The sequence below is a fragment of the Zosterops lateralis genome, assembly GCF_965231275.1.
Source record: "Zosterops lateralis genome assembly, chromosome: 25".
Classification (NCBI taxonomy): domain Eukaryota; kingdom Metazoa; phylum Chordata; class Aves; order Passeriformes; family Zosteropidae; genus Zosterops; species Zosterops lateralis.
Window position 1 is genome coordinate 115,445 of NC_139785.1, and position 17,850 is coordinate 133,294.

Consider the following 17,850-nt stretch of genomic DNA (forward strand, 5'->3'; position numbering starts at 1 on the left):
CCGGCCGGGAAGGCGGTGGGCAGCGCCCCCCGCCGGCCTCGCTCCGCGCCCTTGGCAGGGGCAGCGCCCGCCGTGGCCATGGCGGCCTGGCCCGCCGTGCCGCTTCTCATCAACCTGGGCGGGTCGCTGCTGGGCTTCGCGGCCACGCTGACGCTGATCCCGGCCTTCACGACCCACTTCCTCGCCGCGCGGCTCTTCGGGGAAGACCTCAACAAGACCTCAAGGCGGCCCGTGTGAGTAGCGCTGCCCGCCGGAGCTGCCCCGCGGGGCCGGCCCGGGCACGGCTGACTCCCCCCGCTCTACCTTCCAGCCCCGAAGCACAGGGCGTGATCAGCGGTGCTGTGTTCCTGATCATCCTCTTCTGCTTCATCCCTGTGCCCTTCTTGAGATGTTTTGTGGAGGAGCAGTGCACGGCCTTTCCTCACGACGAGGTGAGGCTCGTCTAGTGCTGCAAACGTGGCAGGCAGGGGCAGGGAGTGGCCACCGGTGACTGGGGTCCTGTTCTCTCCCCTGCAGTTCGTGGAGCTCATCGGTTCGCTCCTTGCCATCTGCTGCATGATTTTCCTGGGCTTTGCAGATGATGTTCTGAACCTGCGCTGGCGCCACAAGTTGCTTCTTCCTACCATGGCTTCCCTCCCACTGCTTATGGTTTACTTCACCAACTTTGGGAACACGACCATTGTGGTGCCTAAGCCCTTTCGGGTGCTGCTGGGCATGCACTTGGACCTGGGTAAGTTATGAATCACCAGAAGCTGTCATCCACGTGGCAAGCAGTCAGTGGAAGGGATCACATGAAGCACTTCGTGCTGCAGAGAGCAGACTAAGGATTTATTTAAGTAACCAGTAAGAGAGTGGCACTCCACCCACTAAACATTAGACTGGAAAGAACATTGAGAAACCCAGCACACATTCAGCTGTGCATAGACAGGCACCAATCATTTTCCCACGATCCTGGCAATACGGGTGAGTACTGGGGCACACAGCACATGGCTGGTAACACCAGGATGTTAGAAAGACAGAAACAGCACTACAGCTGGTCGTCATGTCGCAGCAGTGTGCCGCAGTCACAGTGCTGTACATACGTGTATGTGTGACGGCCAACTCCTAAGAAAGGAAGCAGTCTTATCTGTAAACTACCACTATCAAAACTCACAGAGATTGTTAGGTAATAGGTTGTTGTATGAAGCAGGAAGTGAGAGCATCAGTGAATTGGTCTAAGGCTTGCTTTGCCTCCAAATACTAAAGCAGTGGGCTTGCTCTGGTCTGCAGGTGTCCTCTACTACGTGTACATGGGTATGCTAGCAGTGTTCTGCACTAATGCCATCAACATTCTCGCCGGAATTAATGGAATTGAAGCAGGACAGTCGCTGGTGATAGCTGCTTCCATTATCATATTCAATCTTGTAGAGTTAAATGGTAAGGAAAATAACAAACATTTGTGGGCACAAAAAGCAAAGGGGGATTGAATTCTAGATTTCAATAGCTGGTATTACTAAAAATGAACCAGTCTTGTCTTATCACAAACACGTGTTTTTCTCTTTTCTATAGGAGATTATCGAGATGATCACATTTTTTCTCTCTACTTTATGATTCCCTTTTTTTTTACCACGCTGGGTCTATTTTACCATAACTGGTAAGAGGATTGACATTCATAATTTGTTTGGAAGCATCCTTTCCCTCTAGTTTCTCCCTTTTTGAACAAACAAAACCACTTAACAATGTGCAGGTGGAATGCTGTAATGTAGAGAGGCTTCTTGCCAGAACCAAGAGCACAAAGCATCGATGGAGCAGTAGCTTTCCTTTGTGTTATAACAACTGCAGTCACACCAACTCACTCAAACACACAAAATACACTCTCTCTTGTGCCTCACTGGCTGTGTTTTCATACCATAGTCTCTGCAAGTCAGGTACTGGGTCCCAGTCCAGTCTTAGAATAAATACCTACAATTGTTTTTACTGTGTAGATCTGCTGCAGATCTCCACTGGCCCCTAACCTGCGATGTGGGCCTACATTCAGTGGTTATAAATAGTTGTTTCCGTGGCAATAGCAGTCACATCAGACCTTTGCTTTTCTGCTCCATGGATTGCAGGTACCCATCTCGAGTGTTTGTTGGGGACACCTTCTGCTACTTCGCTGGCATGACCTTTGCTGTGGTGGGGATCTTGGGACACTTCAGCAAAACAATGCTGCTTTTTTTCATCCCACAAGTACTTAACTTCCTCTATTCATTGCCTCAGCTCTTCCACATCATTCCTTGTCCCCGTCACCGGCTACCAAGGTAATGTACCAAGTGACTTATAGTGATACTACAGGTTGTGTCTTTTACCTCTAACACCAGCTGAGAGAGGTGGTGGAAGGTGCTCTTTTTAAAAGCCATCAAAGTATGTTTTCTCTTCAAAAGACAGCAGCTCACTCTGCCAGCTATAGTCAGAGCATACAGTAAAAGTTTCTCAAAGAAGTGAACTTTTCTGACTAGCTCACCTCTCAGATACAGAATGATTTTTTACAAGGTTAGAACTTGACGATTCTCACCTACAAGTTCAAGAGAAATTGACACAGGCTGCTTTTAATGCTGTGGCAGTGGAATCTGCTAAGATTTCATAGTAGCAAGCATTCTGTAGTGCTATGCCACATCAGCAATTCTCTCTGCAGATATTAGATTCTTCTATTTTATTTTTTAAATTACACAGCATATATTGGGGGTGCAATGGGAAGGAGTCTTCTTTGCCCTGCTTGAGGGGCTAGATGCCAGCAGCTGTTGTTAAGTGCATCAGGTTATTCTTGTTTCTTCCACCACTGGATTTCTTTCTCAGCTATGGATCTAAGTCTGCTTACAAAGTGATCTCTCTGTCTTCCTTGTTGTATCTGGACTAAATTTTAAATGTTTCTTTTAGGCTTAATCCTAGTACAGGGAAGTTGGAGATGAGCTACTCCAAATTCAAAACTAAGAGCCTCTCTGCCCTGGGAACAAACATTCTGAAGGTAATATGTGGAAACCATTCAAAATGCAGATGCGTTTTGAGGTAGTCATCAAGTACAAGAGAAACAGGATGGGAGAAAATGCAGAACTTCTGGGTTACTGCCTGGCTCAAATCTGGAAGAAAGTCTGTTACCATCCACCACAGTCACTCGATTGTGTTAATAATCAGTCTTTCAGAATAACCACACACAGAAGTGCCCCAGGACCATCACACAGGTTCTTTTAGGTTTACGAAATCACAAAAGTCTGTCCCGTCTTTTCAGTAAGAGGACAAGCAGGATTTCAGGGATGGTACAGCAAAAGGGCTCTTAAGCAAGATTAGCCAGGGAACACCAAACATAACCTGGTGAAATAGCGTGCAATATTTCTTTCCTCAGGTAGTCAAGATCTTGCACATAGTAGATGTGAGGAGTGGAACAGATGAAGATGGCGAATACACTGAATGCAATAATATGACACTTATTAATTTTGTCATAAAGATGATCGGACCCACCCACGAGCGAAACCTCACTCTCCTGTTGCTACTCATTCAGGTCAGATGAAGGGTTCCACCAGGAGAAAGATATACTCTGCAACAGAAACAAATCCAAGTCAGTCTTAAGAGTTTTAAGGGGAAAGGAAAATATCATGCTCTTCACACAAGGTGCAGTTGAGCTGTGGAGCTTGGGGAGAATAAGAGGCTTACACACCTCAAGGAGGAAAGAAATTCACACCTCTCTGTTTATTGAGAGCTTATTAAAAAAAGTCAGAAGGTTAGCTTAAGAAGATTTCCAAGGCACAAGTCATTGGTTGCAAGAAAAACATGAGGACAGCAGAGTGCCTTGTCACTCTGACTCAGAACAGCCTTTTGGTACGTTCCTGTTTTTCAGTAGTACCAAATAACAGTTTCAGAGGTATCGCTGCCAGCAAGTGGACTTGTGTAAGCATGGCACATGGCTCAGTGGTCCCTCAGTCTGAGGGGCACGCAGGAGCATTTTGAAGCCACTTGGAGCACAAGAATATGCTCCACAAATACTGCCACTACCTCTATTCAGCATGTGAATTCTCAAGCATAGTGTAGTAAAAACACCACTTTTGGAAAGGCCTGCATTGGCTAACTGCCCACAATATTTAAGATGAGGGATCCTTTATAGGAAGGAGACACTTAGACAAATTCCAGTTTGGGAGGAAGGACTTTCTATGAAAGCCTGTTGAACAGGGTTCAGGCAGATAACATCGGGGATGGGAGAAGACAGGAAGTACATAGCACTTACCTTGATCCCAGTCACAGCAGAGAAGTCCTGACAGCAATTTATTGTAAAGATGCTGAATTTCAGCTTTGACATAAGCCTTTTTGTTGCTGTTTTATGAAACAAGGCATGCTGGAAAGCTTAGCAAATCCATTTGGAAAGGAGAATCTGATAGCCTGTAAACCATTCGACGGTATAATGTTTCTGTTATGTGTCTGATTTTTACCTAGGTTCTTGGCAGCACGATTGCATTTTCGATCCGGTACCAACTAGTGCGCTTGTTTTATGATGTCTGACTGGACTGTCAGGAGCAAGGGAGAGAGTTCTACCTGCAAGTCCATTTTCTCCAGCTGCTTGACCAAATGATTCAACTGATCTTACTCCTGCCCTCTGAGAACCTCAGAATACCTATCAAAACGCAAGCAAACTGCTTTGCGTGGGCTAGTTTTGAACTGGGATGTTTGTTGTGCACCAAAGGCTTTTGTCCAATTCTGTGATAGAAAAGATTCACTGCTACTTGGACATCATTGTTACTAGGAATACCTTTTAGAGGGGAAGCAAATGATAGCACTTAGGGAAAGTGGGAAAGATGGAATCTCTACACATCTAACTAAGACATTACCGTTCACCAAGAGAGAAAACAGTAACTTTCATTTCTGTGAGCAGAGTAAGTAAACTGGACTCTGTTCCTGGCTTCTCCAATTCCGTTTTTGGTCTGTGGACATAGAATGACAGGTTATAACCCATACTCAAAACTCAGAGTGCTCCAAGAATAAAATAATTCATGGTACCCTTTCCCCTGCAGTGCTTTTCCTCGACAATATTGACATGCAGTGAAACTAGGCTATATGATCCATCTCTAGCCTTCTACCCTGTTAGGCAGCTGATCATTTCTCAGTAGACTCCCTCCTTTTTTATGGCTACTGAGAATGTTCGTGCTGATGAGCTTTTAATTCTGAATACCTTTATCCTCTGCCTTCCTCCCTGGAAGAGGACATGTCTGGAACAGGCTAGCAGAATAAGGATCACCATGTCCTTTTCTCAACAGGATATCAATAAGACCCTTAGGTTAATGTGGAACTAAGACCTCGCTGACCACCAATCCCTTCTTTCTCAAATACAAATAATTATTTGTATAGCAGTATTTAGCACCCTAATTCAGCACAGAATTGCTACCTACCTGACAGAAAAAACAGAACAGCCTAGAGTACCAGGTTATAGTATTAGCAAGGGTAATGATGAAAGTGAAATAATGCAACAGCAGAAACAGGGATGCTGAGGTGGATGAGAAGAAATTACCAGGTCCAGTACCCTAGTAGATGCAAGGGCACCGCACCTCCACACACCCAAGTCCAGCTAGTAACAAAGCTTGGAAGGTATTACCAGAAGGCAAAAATGTGTCCAGCAGCACCAATCAACACAGAAAACACACAGCACTCAAGTATGAATAGTACAAGTGGCAGAATCCTCTTCCTCTTCTCCAGCTGAGCAGTTTCTAAGTCTACTAGTACAGTATATCCATTAACACATACACACAAACATTATGAAACCATTCAGTACCTTAAACACTCAGTCTGTCCAGTTGCTGGATTTCCTGGCATCAGGGCATATGAACAGAGAAATCAATCTCTGCTATCTGATCTAGGAATGTGGCCTTCCAATAGGTACCTCTCAGGCATCCACCCCATTTTCTCCATGTAGCTGGCTTAGGCCTACCTCCAGTAAGCATCCTGCTGACTTCAATCTCTCCCATATCTGGTCCTGGGCTCCAAAGTCCATTATCCTACTTGCTCTCTAATCTGGCTCGTTGGCTAGGGATCGATCACACATACTTGAATTCCACCTCCCCCCTCCACCTCCTGTATGTGCTGAGGTCTTTCCATTTGCTAGAACCACTGGCTGTTCTGATCTGTGTCCTAATGCCAGTTGCTGGCACTTAGACCTCCACATGTACAGAGGGTAGAGTCTGCTCACTCTGGGAAAAAAAAATACTAGTAAGACAGCATAGACCGCAGAGGTAATTCTTACTGATCAGCAACATTTTGTAACATCACCACTTTCTTAGCTTTTTTTTCCCCTCAGTGTTCCCATGTTTTTTTTCCTCCTAGTCTACTTTGACTCCTTCCTTTCCTTTAGTGCTTCTCTTCATATACCCATATTATAAATCCATAATATATCTCACACGTTCCCACAATTCACTAGAAAGGATCTCATGGTAGGTTTTCCCACATCCCTAAATACTCTTCTCCCCTATGTGCCACCCTAAGGCAAATACCCCTACAGATAAGGATACCTCTCAGTCTGTAGGCACCCCGGGAGACTCTCTACTTCACTCTGGATGGAAGCCTCACCCAGGGACCGACTAGGCCCAGGGACTGACTCCACCCCTCAAAAAGCTCCGTGCGCCTGCACGGGCGGTACGAAGGCGCACTGCGGGAACGGCATCTCCCTCCGAGTGGGCGGGCCGGCATCGCGCATGCTCGCTGAGGGCCGGCAACGGCGCGACAGCACCCTACCAACAGCCTCGGCGTGGTTTAAATCTGGCGCCTCGCTTGCTGATTAGCCAGACCCCGTCGCCAACACCCTCAGAGCAAGCGCGTCGCTATCACAGAAGCGACCAGTCAGCAAAAAGCTTCTTCCGGCAGACGCACCAATAGCTAGAGGCGGTGGCGCTGTCCAATGAGCAGGACCCTACTTGGCGGGAGGTTATAAAAATCCCGGGCGCGGCATCTCCAGTCGCAGCGGCTCAGCAGCAGAGCGAGACGCCATGTCCGGCCGTGGCAAGAGCGGCGGTAAGGTCCGTGCTAAGGCCAAGTCTCGCTCGTCCCGGGCTGGGCTGCAGTTCCCGGTGGGGCGCGTTCACCGACTGCTGCGGCGCGGGCACTACGCGGAGCGGGTGGGGGCTGGTGCGCCCGTGTATCTGGCGGCCGTGCTCGAGTACCTGACCGCGGAGATCCTGGAGCTCGCGGGCAACGCAGCACGCGACAACAAGAAGACGCGCATCATCCCCCGTCACCTGCAACTAGCGGTGCGCAACGACGAGGAGCTCAACAAGCTGTTGGGCGGCGTTACCATCGCGCAGGGCGGCGTCCTGCCCAACATCCAGGCCGTGCTGCTGCCCAAGAAGGCCAGCAAGCGGGGCAGCGGGCAGCAGTCGCAGGAGTACTAGGCCCGCCGGCCCTCCAGGCACCACTCAAAGGCCCTTTTCAGGGCCGCCCCATTGCTCACCGGGAGAGCTGGGATTGCGGAGGAGACAGGAGGAGGGAAGGGCAAGAGAGGTGTGGCCGGCCATGGCTGCTGGGGGGCGGGCAGAAACCGGCTCGGGGCCAGTCAAAGACTGAGTGCAAGAGCTGCTCCCTAAGGACTTGCTAATTTAACTCTTACCGCTGGTACGTTCAGTGGATGCAGCCTAGAAAATAAAACTGCTTTATTTAAAAAACAGGACCCCAGTATGGTGCCGTTTCAGTGTTTCTGCAAGGCACTGTAACAATCAAACCCTGCTGAGAGTATGCTGACCTAGTAGCAAGTGCAGGAAGCTACAGTAACCAAAATTTGGGCTTCTGCTTCAGCTCCCCCTTCACTGGCTGTTCTAGCTAACTGGTTCTCATGACCTTTATGGACAAACATACAAGGGAAACCAAAATGGCTGTCTGCTCCTTCATTTAATACTAGCCAATCGACAAACTGGCATCTCCCTGATAACGGTGAACTTTATTTACCTTCACTAAGACCAAAGGTGAATGTAGCATCTCTGCTACTTTAGTATAAGGAACAGACTGTCAGGAACCTAATGGGAGCCTTCAGTGATCCAGTGAGTGAAAAGGCCTAAATAATAATTCCTGAAAGCACTCAGCACAGTACAGCATTTTAGTGCCAGCACAGCTGAGTCTCCAGTTATAACCTAATGAGCACTTTGCTCCTGAATGGAATTGAACACTTAAAGGCTTTAATTTTATTTTTAATTTTTTCTTTTAGCTTCCTAGCTACAAAAATTGTTGACAATACTTCAAAGAGACATTTAACAATTTAGAGAAATTGTGGAGAGGGATGAAAACTGAGGAGCAGAAACTATTAGAGTTAATTTCATATTTTAGGTTTTTTGCAGCCAAACGCCAGGTAAGACTGTTGTGAATGTTGAAATAAATCCCTCCAGAGGATCGTGATGTAGCTTGCAAAGACTTGTAGCTAGAGTTGTAGCACTGCTGCTGACCTCACCTCAGGTTCAGCGGGCATCATTGAGCTGCCTTGCCACACTTAGGATATGCTTTGCTCCCTTGCTCAGAAGTAAACTAGCTAGTTCAACACCCAGGTTCTCTGCAGCTTCCTGGGCCTGACCAGGAACATTCTTGGCCGTGATGCCAACGTGCTGCACGTCATCATTTGGTCCATCTTCATTCTGCAAATATAAACATCTCAAAGTAAGGGAGCAGGAAAACAGTGTGCAAGGGATTAAGACACCCATGAAACAGGGTAAAATCTAGTCTGAGGAGCCTCAAGAACAGTGCTATTACATCTTACAAAAAAAAAAACCGACCAAATATAATCTATTTCTAAAGACCTGGTTTTTGTCATTTAGCTTCAGGTCTGAATTTTGAAGCCACCATGGTTCACGTACCTCATGGGGATAACTAACACCAGTCTGCATCGTCTCCTTCAGGCTATCAGATCCATCCAAGCTGTAGACTGCTCCTGTCAAATACAACTTGGAAAAATATACAGAATGGATTGATACCATATTAACAAACAAACAAGCAGCCAAGTAAAAAAAAACCTTTTTAAAAAAATCCACCCAAATATACAAAGCTAAGTCTGGAGGGAAAGGCTTTTGTCATGCAGTGGGATCAGCATGAATAGGTGGTACAATGCAAGTACCACTAAGAAAAGTAATCCCTGTTAGGGAAGATGTGACTTCTCAAGGAAAAGGCTGAAGTTTTTTCTAGTTTCCCACCTTAATCATACTCCACTATCTAAAATCAGGTTTGGTATGGTTGGAAGCAATATTTGCAGATCTCAGAACATGAAATAAGCAGCAGGGGTGGAGGGGGGAATCTGGTATAATGGAATTTTCTGAAAGACAGCTTCAGTAGCCAGACCCATTCTTGTACTTCTGCTTTGGACACAGAAGGGTCAAGTCGGGAGACTATCTGCCCTAACTGGCTATAAAGATACCTGCTGAAATTAGCTTCAGGAAAAGATATGGAAACATGCACACACTTGCAACATGTTTTCAGAAATAATCCATGAAAAACACCAAGGACTCCTCACCTGATCATCCTTCAGAAGGGTGTTGACAGCAACAGGGACGCTACATCCACCCTCCTAAAACACAAAGCATCTGACACTGAGGCTCTTGCCCAACACATTCAAAGCAGAGGCCTCTGAAAAGTTTAAGCTGCACATAAACCTGCCCATCACTCTTCTGGCCCTTTTCAATTCAGAAGTACTCCCACTTGCAGTTTTAGAGAAGTGTAACAGATTTCCCATACTATAGCATCAAATTAACTAGCAGACCAGTATTTACTGCTGCAGGCAGAGCAAGGGTGCCAGACCTACCAAACGCTTCATAAAGGCTCTCTCAGCAATGCAGCACAACACAGTGTCTGCATCATGCAGGGCAGATACCATATTCAGTATCTCTTGGTCTTTGGCACGAACTTCCACTGCTAAGGCACCCTAGAAGAAGAAACACAACAAAATATAGTAATTCTTCAACTTCATTCATCTGCATGTGTACTCAGCATTGATTGTGAAACAGAACTCAGAGGCTCAGACCCTTTTCACTAAGGGAGCAATGTTCACTGATATTAATTACGATCCACTGGCTGCAAGGGCATCCTACAGTAGCCACTATCAACAGAAGATCTGGACTTATTCAGCCAAGTGTTAAAGATCATGCTTCCACCTCAAACCATTCTAGAACTCTGCACAGTACTCGACAAATGCATTATCAAAATCACTTTTTCAGACTGAATGTGCGGATTCGTCACTTGCCATCTCTAATGGATCACCAGCTCTGGTTTAGCAACATTCCTCTCCTGCATAAGCTCAGCCACACAGCCAGCATGGACTGGAACAGTCTGCCCACCTAAAAACAGGAGCGCTAAGAATGCCCAAGACAGGTGTTTCAGCTCCACCCTGCAGGAGTCAGGACACCATGCACAAAGGAGGGAGCATCACAGTGCAAAGACACTGCAGTGGCTGCAGGTGCAGCATAATACCGAACCTGCCCCATATCTGGTGCGTTGCCCCACTGTAGCTGTGCATGGATTACCTTTCCCATTTACTGTTTTTCTGTTACTGATAGGAATCAGCCCCTAACACACTGGGTAGGAGAGCAGACCCCCATTCTTCTAACAAGCTGTGCCTAAAACAGTGTAACAGGCAACAAAAGAGATCAAAGTACTTTTCTGGTAACCAAGACAAGGGAAGTCTTCAGCACAGCTAACTACTCAGATATATCATATTTCTGCTGGCTTTCAGTGCCCTTTAAGCATGGCTTAAAGAAAAAAAGTTGTAAAGTACCTGTCCGACAGCATACAGACAATCTTCAGGGCCTAGGAGCTGGAAGAAAGTAAAATCAAGAGTTAACTCAAGTTGCACTGTTAACAATATAGGAAACAAGAGCCAGATTCCTGTCTCTACTACCAGTTGATTTCATGTCAGCCCAAAGAAATGTCACTTCTCCCCTCCCATGCCTCAGTGTTTCCACCACAAAAGTGAGATAATGGACTTTCCATCAACTGTAGGGTAATACTTTGTGAATTAGCTAATCACTAAAATCTCAGCCTTGCACACTGCTGCGTTGCTAGACACAAGGGCTGTGAAGTGCTAGGAGACAGATTACAAACTGTTACTGAACCATGGAAAGCTGAACATGAAAAATTTCTGTATGAAGAAAAAAAGCAACCAACCAAAAACCCCAACCACTCTTTTCTGAAGTGCCTCAAATCAAAGCTAACATGGCAATGGAGTCAGGAGATTGCATGCTTATCTTGGACAGGACAACCACAAGGTCTGAAAGGCAGACAGCTGATAGTTCAGGAGAGAATGGTATTTTCTGCTTTGCTGTGCCTCACCTGGCCAATGCGATTTTCCCAGCCCATTCTCTTCAGCCCAGCAGCAGCCAGGATGATGGCACTGAAGTCTTCGTTCTCATCTAGCTTCTTTAAACGGGTATTTAAGTTTCCTCTCTGTAGAAGTGATTAAGCGAGCATAGAAACAGCAGGCAAACAGTCCTACAACCACTTGAGTGTTTACAGACTGTACAGAATCCAACAGTCTCCAAATGAGAATGTCATCCTGGAAGAAGTGTTAAATATGGACAATTGTTTCTTAAAATAGAATTTTGCCAAGTTATTATGAAATATTAATTCAAGCACTGCGTCTACAAAGATATGCACACCACTAAAGTACACTATTAGCACCCGATGCCTTTCGCACTGCAAAGAACTCTGCTCCTAGGACTGAAGTAACGATGCCTTTTCTCAGTAGGTTAGCCATCCACATTGGAACTAGTGGACCAAACCGCATCCAGGGTTACTGGAGAATCAGCAACATTTAGTCACACGCCCATGACAAACACATGGGAGGCACCATCATGCAGTTTTTCAAATACTGCAAAACATATAATTCATCTGTACACTGAATCCTCAGCAAGATCAAGGCTGGCTGCTGCTTCACAGCCTCATGAGAAAGCAGAGGACAGGATGGCTACAGTGCTACCTTCCCCTCAGAACAGGGTAGCAGAGAACAGCTTTTGAGGAAACAGTTTGCTCTTGTACGTCAGGTGGCACAAATCAGCCTCAAATCTAGAATTTACACGAAGTTGTACTTTCCTGTTTGCAGCTTTACCCAGCTCCCATGGCTTGCCAGGAAAGGATACAATATCCCTGAATTCTAAATGAGGGAACTTCTTCTTGAGCTGAGCTGCTCTCCGAAGTGAGCTGGTTCCAATTACACTGCAGGGAAAAATATAATCACTGAAATTGAGAACACTCCTAACAATTACCTCCAGCCAGATATATGACAGAAGTTTCAAGGAAACAAATGATAACATTTTTTTTTTTCTTTTTAAAGTTGAAATGAAGATCAAAAAATAGGTCAATGATTTGTATCTTCTTAAAAGAAAGAAAACCAGTCTCTGAAGTTTAGCATAAAGCGTGTCTGAAGCAACTCCCAAGGAGTCAATTTACAGGATATGCTTATGACGAGCAGTCCCTAGCCACTGTCAAGGACTGATGAAACCTCATTGAAAGACAACATTTTTCACAGAAAAAAGACCCTGCTGCCCTGAAATGAAAAGCCAAAGCCAGACAACTACGTGATGAAGTGGAAGAGAGGAACTTCATCAAAGACAGAAATGCAGTAAGCAGACGACCTTTAAGTATGTAACTAGAAATCACAAAAAACTGCAAGCCTAGGCATTTCCTTTCTCAAGATACATGCTGTTCACTTCTTTTCATAGAATCATATTATATGCTGATTTGGAAGGGACCTATCAGGATCGCTGAGTTCTGACTCCTACCCTGTGTAGTACACCCCAAGAATCCCACCATGTGCCTGAGAGCATTGTCCAAATACTCCTTGAGCTCTGTCAGGCTTGGTGCTGTGACCACTTCCCTCAGGAGCCCATTCCAGTGCTGAACCACCCTCTGGGTGATGAACCTTTCCCCAGTACCAAACCTAAACAGCCTCTGATTCAGCTTTATACAGTTTCCTTGAGTCCTATCACTGGTCATGAGACTGAAGAAATGAGAATGTGTCCATCTGCTTCCTCCTTTTGATAACCTGAAACCTAAACCAGATGTGATTTTCTTGTTATCCAAATGCACAGAATCACAAGTCTTAGTATCACAGCTAGTTTATTTCTTTCACTTTAACATATATAAAAAAATAAATCTTTCTAATAGCTACCTTAATCTGAGTAATTTCACTCATCTGTCTCAGACAAAAGGTTCCAACAGCCTCTATAGAAAGACAGGTCATTAAAAATAGAGAAACCACAGGAAAGTGATGCCAAAAACCCAAGAAAGGAATCAGAACTGGCTGAGTGAGAACAGAAGCATAGTTCAGGTCCATGAAAGCCAAAATCCTGCACCAGACACCCTATCTGCATTGTATGCATTCCCCAGCAGTAGGCAGAATACCAAGGAGCAGAAATTCACTTGAGAGATCATGGCAAGAAAGGTTCTAACTTGAGAAAGCATTGCCACTCAAGGGTGGCTTGAGAGATGAACCTCATTCATTATGCAGCATTCCCGTGAGACGGCGTTACTCTTTCCAGCAAGTGGGTTGAAGTTAATGTCTGTGGAATGCTCACAAGAGGCAGTGTAAAACCACTACAAGACAATGCAATGAGCTGACTGACTTGCCAATGGAAAATATCAACCAACTGACCCCTTCTCTTTTTACAACTGTCTTCCCCTTCTTCTCCCACTCACCTCTTTTCAGGAAGGAGGCTCAGCGTTTTTCCACAGTTTTTGGGATGAAAGACAACAGCATCAAGTGGGTTCTCCCTTCTGCAAAATAATGCAAGTGCAAAATGCCTGACAGGTCATTTAAGGCAAGGCAGCTAAGCTCAACAGTTCTGCTATGATTTCCTGGAAGAAGTGCCTCTGGGTCCAAAATACTCCATCACTCTATGAGCAAGAACTTTCAACACATATGCTATCTATGTAACACTAGGGCAGCCCGAGTGTTCTACTAGAGCTTCCACTGTTTTGGAGACTAATCGCAGGCAACTTTGAACACCTAAAAGGACCCACACTGCCTTAGCTCTCCTTTACCAACACTGTAAAATGCAAGACCTCAGAGAATCAAGCCTCGCATCCACACTTACTTGCAGATGGCACCAATTGTAAAGCCAGGAGGAAGAGAAGTTGGCAGGTCCTTCAGGGAGTGAACCACAAGGTCAACTCTAAAAATTAGAGGGCAATAATCAGAAAACAGATGGTAGAGCTCATATGGCAATCAACCAGAGGCCTGCAGATCACCTACACAAAAGTTTGAACCCACTCCAGTGTACCAAAACACATCACTATGTGGCTTGGTATTACATGCTTCAGACTTCAAAACAGCGGGCCGAACTACAGGGTACCTGCTTTGTCACATGGGAACCAAGCATAATTGTAAACACTTAAGTCTCCAATATTTTTTCACCAACTTCACTGAAAATGCAGTATGATGTAACTATGTGGCAGAGATGCAGAAGAATACCTTTGTTTTTAAACATACTTTAACTAAGGCACTACTGAAACTTTCCTCAGAACATTGAAAAGAGAGATTAAATAACAACAAAAATCCCCTAACACCTCAAACCCACTAAAACAGCACTAATCTCTCTCCGCTAAGGCACCTGAAGCAAGAGTTTTTGTAGAGAGAAGTTGTACAGAACACAGCACAATTTGCCCATGCCAAATTCTCCTGCACATTTAGCTTGCATAAGTTAATAAATGTTAACAGGATAACAATAAATCTGTTTTGCAATACAGTATCATCAACAAGAAAAGTATTTTTTAAAAAATACATTCATAAGCAGAAATCATGTGAAATCACATCCTCCCTGTGTATTACAGCATGTAATACACAAATAACAGAAGAAAACCTAATTGGGGCAGAACAAGTGACACAACAACTCCACTTCAAAATACATGGCCTAAACCCAGGGTTTAGGAGAGAAAAAAAGGAGGAGGGGGCGGGAAATAGAGTGAGTTATCAAAGGACTACTTTTTTTTAGCCCAAGAGGTACCAGGACTGAAGGAAAGTAGATCACCTATGCAGCAAGCTAAATATGTCCAAAGAGCACCAAATGCCAAGGAGAAAGACAAAACTATATGCTCTTACTCATTTCTTTCAAGTGCACTTTCCAACTCTTTGGTGAAGAGGCTCTTCTCTCCAATCTACACATAAATGGAAGAACATGTATCACAAAAGAAGCAACAGTCAATATAACATAAATAGAATTAGTTCTTGAATAAGGAAAGAACATTTCCTTTACCTTGGAAAGCGCTGTATCCAAGATCTTGTCCCCGGTTGTTGACATGGCCACTGCTCAGAAACAGTACAGGTAAAACGTGAGGCTTGATAAAAGCACTGGACTTAGGCTGAAAATATCTATGCAAAATGCCATAAGCAGTCACACACTACTGTGTGAACACAGACTCAAGCTCAATACAAAAGCAGTTCACTTCTAGAAATACACTGCACTCAAGACAAGTGAAACAGACTTCTTTCACTGTCCTCAAAAACAAAAGCATGGGGAAACAGGGCAGGTTTGGGGAAGAGCTGACCCAGTGGAAACTGCCACAGTGTGTCTCTGGAGTGCCAGTGAACATGTATAAAGCAATTCTCTTCAGTGCAAGGCTGAGCTCCCATTATTCCTGTTGAAAGCCTTGAGCCCCAGACCAGAAAATGCCCCTAGTGCTCACATGGACGTAGCCAGAACAATACTAGATTTGCAAATGAAGCAGCACCATATCCATCGCATACTCAGCACTTAAATCAAGAGCTTATGAAATCCATCTATCTCCCCTAGAAGAAACCAGCAGTAGCAGTTGCTCAGCCACACAACTGAACTGAATTCAGACAGCACTCTCAGATAAACTTAGACAGACCTCCTCCTCCTCCTTCTGACTCTACACACACCTCTTGCGCACAAAGATAACCCACTGGCTCCTGCTGCCATCTACTCCAGGACAACATCCAAAAAAAACTTACCAATCTCAAAGCAGAGGTCAGGGTATAGCTCACGGAGCATCATAACTACACTATCGGTCTGAATCCGGGCCAGCTACAAGGAAGCAGAAAACAAAGTCCTAAAGAAAGAGCACATTGTCCATACAGTAGCTAAGGAGGCTTTGCCATTCTTCCACAGCCAGGCACACATGACCGGTATTCTCTCTAAATGAAAAGCATTAGAAATAGGTTGCTTCAAGTAAAATCACTCATTAGCACAAACTCTTTGAACTGTGTGAACTCCTATCATGACCAAAGCACTTCACTGAAGAATTTCTTTTATTGATTAAAGTACCACATCTCCCCATGTCCAGCATTGCTGTGATGCAACCACTGATGAAACACTGCAATAAATTTATTTTAGGGAGCCAGGAAGAGTGACTACAACAGAAGCCTGCAGATCATGATTCTCACGCTTTCACTTCTTGATTTTGCATACGTGGAACACAACTGCTGAATGATGATCAGCAAGTGGACAGAAAAGTAAGCAAAACCACTATTCTGTTGCTCAGTGATGAAAGAACAAGTCATATTGCACACTAGGCTAGAGTTAAGGTTAGGGCTAAAGCCTCCCACTTTTTCTAGGAGTATGAATTTTACTAATACTGCAAGCTTTGGGAGAAGCCAGTAGGATTTCACTGAGCTGGTGGAAAAATCCTGAGTTAGTGTCAAATACAAGTTACTTATCCACTGTAAGAACAAAGACGTAGTTAGAAGTTCTACAAACACACACAAACACACAAAAGTAACAGCTTACATCATTGCGTGCAGCAAGAAACAAATCCCAAAGAAGAAAATTGCCAGAACATTTTATTGTATAAGAAAATCAGAAGCAAGTAAAATACAATCACTTAGCGTAACATCTTTCTGCACATGGAAGCGGCAGCAGACTCAGGCAACTACAGATGAGTTTCAGCTATTTTCCCACCGAAAGGCTCAGGACCCTTCGGTAATTAACGTAGTTCTCAGGACTGCAGCTCCCTACAAATACAATTAATGTATGCAGCTGCCGCCCTTTGCAAAGTGCCCCCAAAGCCTCAGGTTATTACATGAAGGTAACATTTATGCACGGCTATCTCCCTTGTTCTGATGTCTACATAAAACGCCTTTGTGCCAGCACGAAATTCTTCCTAGAACGTGCTACCAAAAGGAACGAAATTATCTCAGCGCAAAGGCCCGACGGTCGCTTATCTTCCTTTGCGAGGCTGCTCCTCCCTACTGTACCCCGCTGGCAAGAGATACCTCCTCTATCTCTGGATATGTCCCTTCCCTGGCCTTTGAGCGGGTTGCGACTTTCAGCCATTGAGGGGTTTTCCCTACAAAGAGCTGCACAGACTTTGCAAGTTGCACAGTCCCAACCAGACCCGTGCCGTCGCCCCCAGCCCCTGCACCGCTCCACCGCTAACAGAGCTGACCGTCCCCTGGGTTCCGAAGGAAGGGCTTTCCAAACTTCTTCCCGGAGTTCCATGGCAGGAGTCGAAACGCACAAACTCAGGAAGCTCAAGCCGTTCCTCAGTCCTGAGAAGCAGGCAGACCCTGCGCTGCCCGGGACGAACCGGGGGCCCGGGCGGGAGCACACCCCGCACCCCAGCCTTGCCGCTGCCTACCTGGCTCCGGCGGGTGCCCACGCGGATCGTTCTACTATCCGTGCCGTTCTCTCCCTGCGACAGCAACGGGTCAGCGTCCGCCCCGTCGGCACCCCCGCCAGACTCCGCTCGCCCCAGGCCCACGGCGGCCGCCCCCGGCTCCGCCATGACCACCGGCCCTCAGCGCCGCACAACCCCGTACCCACCACGTGACCAGCGGCCTCGCCCCCGCCACCCTGACCACGTGACCAGCGCCCTCGGCGCGCCCGCAGCAGCCGCAGCGCCGGAAAAGCTCCGCCCCCGCCCGCCCCAGAGGCCCCG

At 45.8% G+C, this 17,850-nt stretch overlaps 3 protein-coding genes across 5 annotated transcripts; 2 read left to right on the forward strand and 1 right to left on the reverse strand.

Moving 5' to 3' along the window:
* Window positions 1–63: 63 nt before the first annotated feature.
* Window positions 64–5,014, forward strand: DPAGT1 (dolichyl-phosphate N-acetylglucosaminephosphotransferase 1). Its single transcript, XM_083878210.1, has 9 exons — window positions 64–233; window positions 311–431; window positions 517–730; window positions 1,270–1,416; window positions 1,549–1,633; window positions 2,091–2,279; window positions 2,896–2,983; window positions 3,359–3,514; window positions 4,441–5,014. The coding sequence occupies exons 1-9, from the start codon at window positions 79–81 to the stop codon at window positions 4,504–4,506; spliced, it is 1,221 nt and encodes a 406-aa protein (XP_083734336.1). The 5' UTR covers window positions 64–78; the 3' UTR covers window positions 4,507–5,014.
* A 1,711-nt stretch (window positions 5,015–6,725) lies between these two features.
* H2AX (H2A.X variant histone) lies at window positions 6,726–8,014 on the forward strand. The gene has a single exon (XM_083877976.1). It carries the CDS (start codon window positions 6,978–6,980, stop codon window positions 7,377–7,379), a length of 402 nt encoding a protein of 133 aa, XP_083734102.1. The 5' UTR covers window positions 6,726–6,977; the 3' UTR covers window positions 7,380–8,014.
* Window positions 8,015–8,134: 120 nt separating this feature from the next.
* HMBS (hydroxymethylbilane synthase) lies at window positions 8,135–17,754 on the reverse strand. 3 transcript variants are annotated; one of them, XM_083877975.1, is made up of 14 exons: window positions 17,736–17,754; window positions 17,551–17,604; window positions 15,926–15,998; window positions 15,207–15,259; window positions 15,053–15,108; window positions 14,049–14,126; window positions 13,651–13,728; window positions 12,093–12,168; window positions 11,287–11,400; window positions 10,733–10,771; window positions 9,764–9,883; window positions 9,476–9,529; window positions 8,826–8,912; window positions 8,135–8,606 (listed from the first exon to the last, which is right to left on the reverse strand). In XM_083877975.1, exons 3-14 carry the CDS (start codon window positions 15,966–15,968, stop codon window positions 8,433–8,435), a joined length of 972 nt encoding a protein of 323 aa, XP_083734101.1. In that variant the 5' UTR covers window positions 15,969–15,998; window positions 17,551–17,604; window positions 17,736–17,754; the 3' UTR covers window positions 8,135–8,432. The 3 variants fall into 3 exon arrangements, with proteins under 3 accessions (XP_083734101.1, XP_083734100.1, XP_083734099.1); XM_083877974.1 differs by lacking the exon at window positions 17,736–17,754 and having other exon boundaries at window positions 15,207–15,256; window positions 17,551–17,729; XM_083877973.1 differs by lacking the exon at window positions 17,736–17,754 and having other exon boundaries at window positions 17,551–17,729.
* Window positions 17,755–17,850: the final 96 nt, after the last annotated feature.

Bases quoted from the DNA above. Each gene is read 5' to 3' on its own strand.
- DPAGT1 (XM_083878210.1), top strand. From the start codon at position 79: ATGGCGGCCTGGCCCGCCGTGCCGCTTCTCATCAACCTGGGCGGGTCG. The intron at 2,984-3,358 runs GTAATATGTGGA...TTCTTTCCTCAG, and splicing joins TGGGAACAAACATTCTGAAG to GTAGTCAAGATCTTGCACAT. The intron at 3,515-4,440 runs GTCAGATGAAGG...ATTTTTACCTAG, and splicing joins TCCTGTTGCTACTCATTCAG to GTTCTTGGCAGCACGATTGC.
- H2AX (XM_083877976.1), top strand. From the start codon at position 6,978: ATGTCCGGCCGTGGCAAGAGCGGCGGTAAGGTCCGTGCTAAGGCCAAG.
- HMBS (XM_083877973.1), bottom strand. From the start codon at position 17,697: ATGGCGGAGCCGGGGGCGGCCGCCGTGGGCCTGGGGCGAGCGGAGTCT. The intron at 15,260-15,925 runs GTAAGTTTTTTT...ACTGTTTCTGAG, and splicing joins TGACCTCTGCTTTGAGATTG to CAGTGGCCATGTCAACAACC. The intron at 15,109-15,206 runs GTAAAGGAAATG...ATTTATGTGTAG, and splicing joins TGGATACAGCGCTTTCCAAG to ATTGGAGAGAAGAGCCTCTT.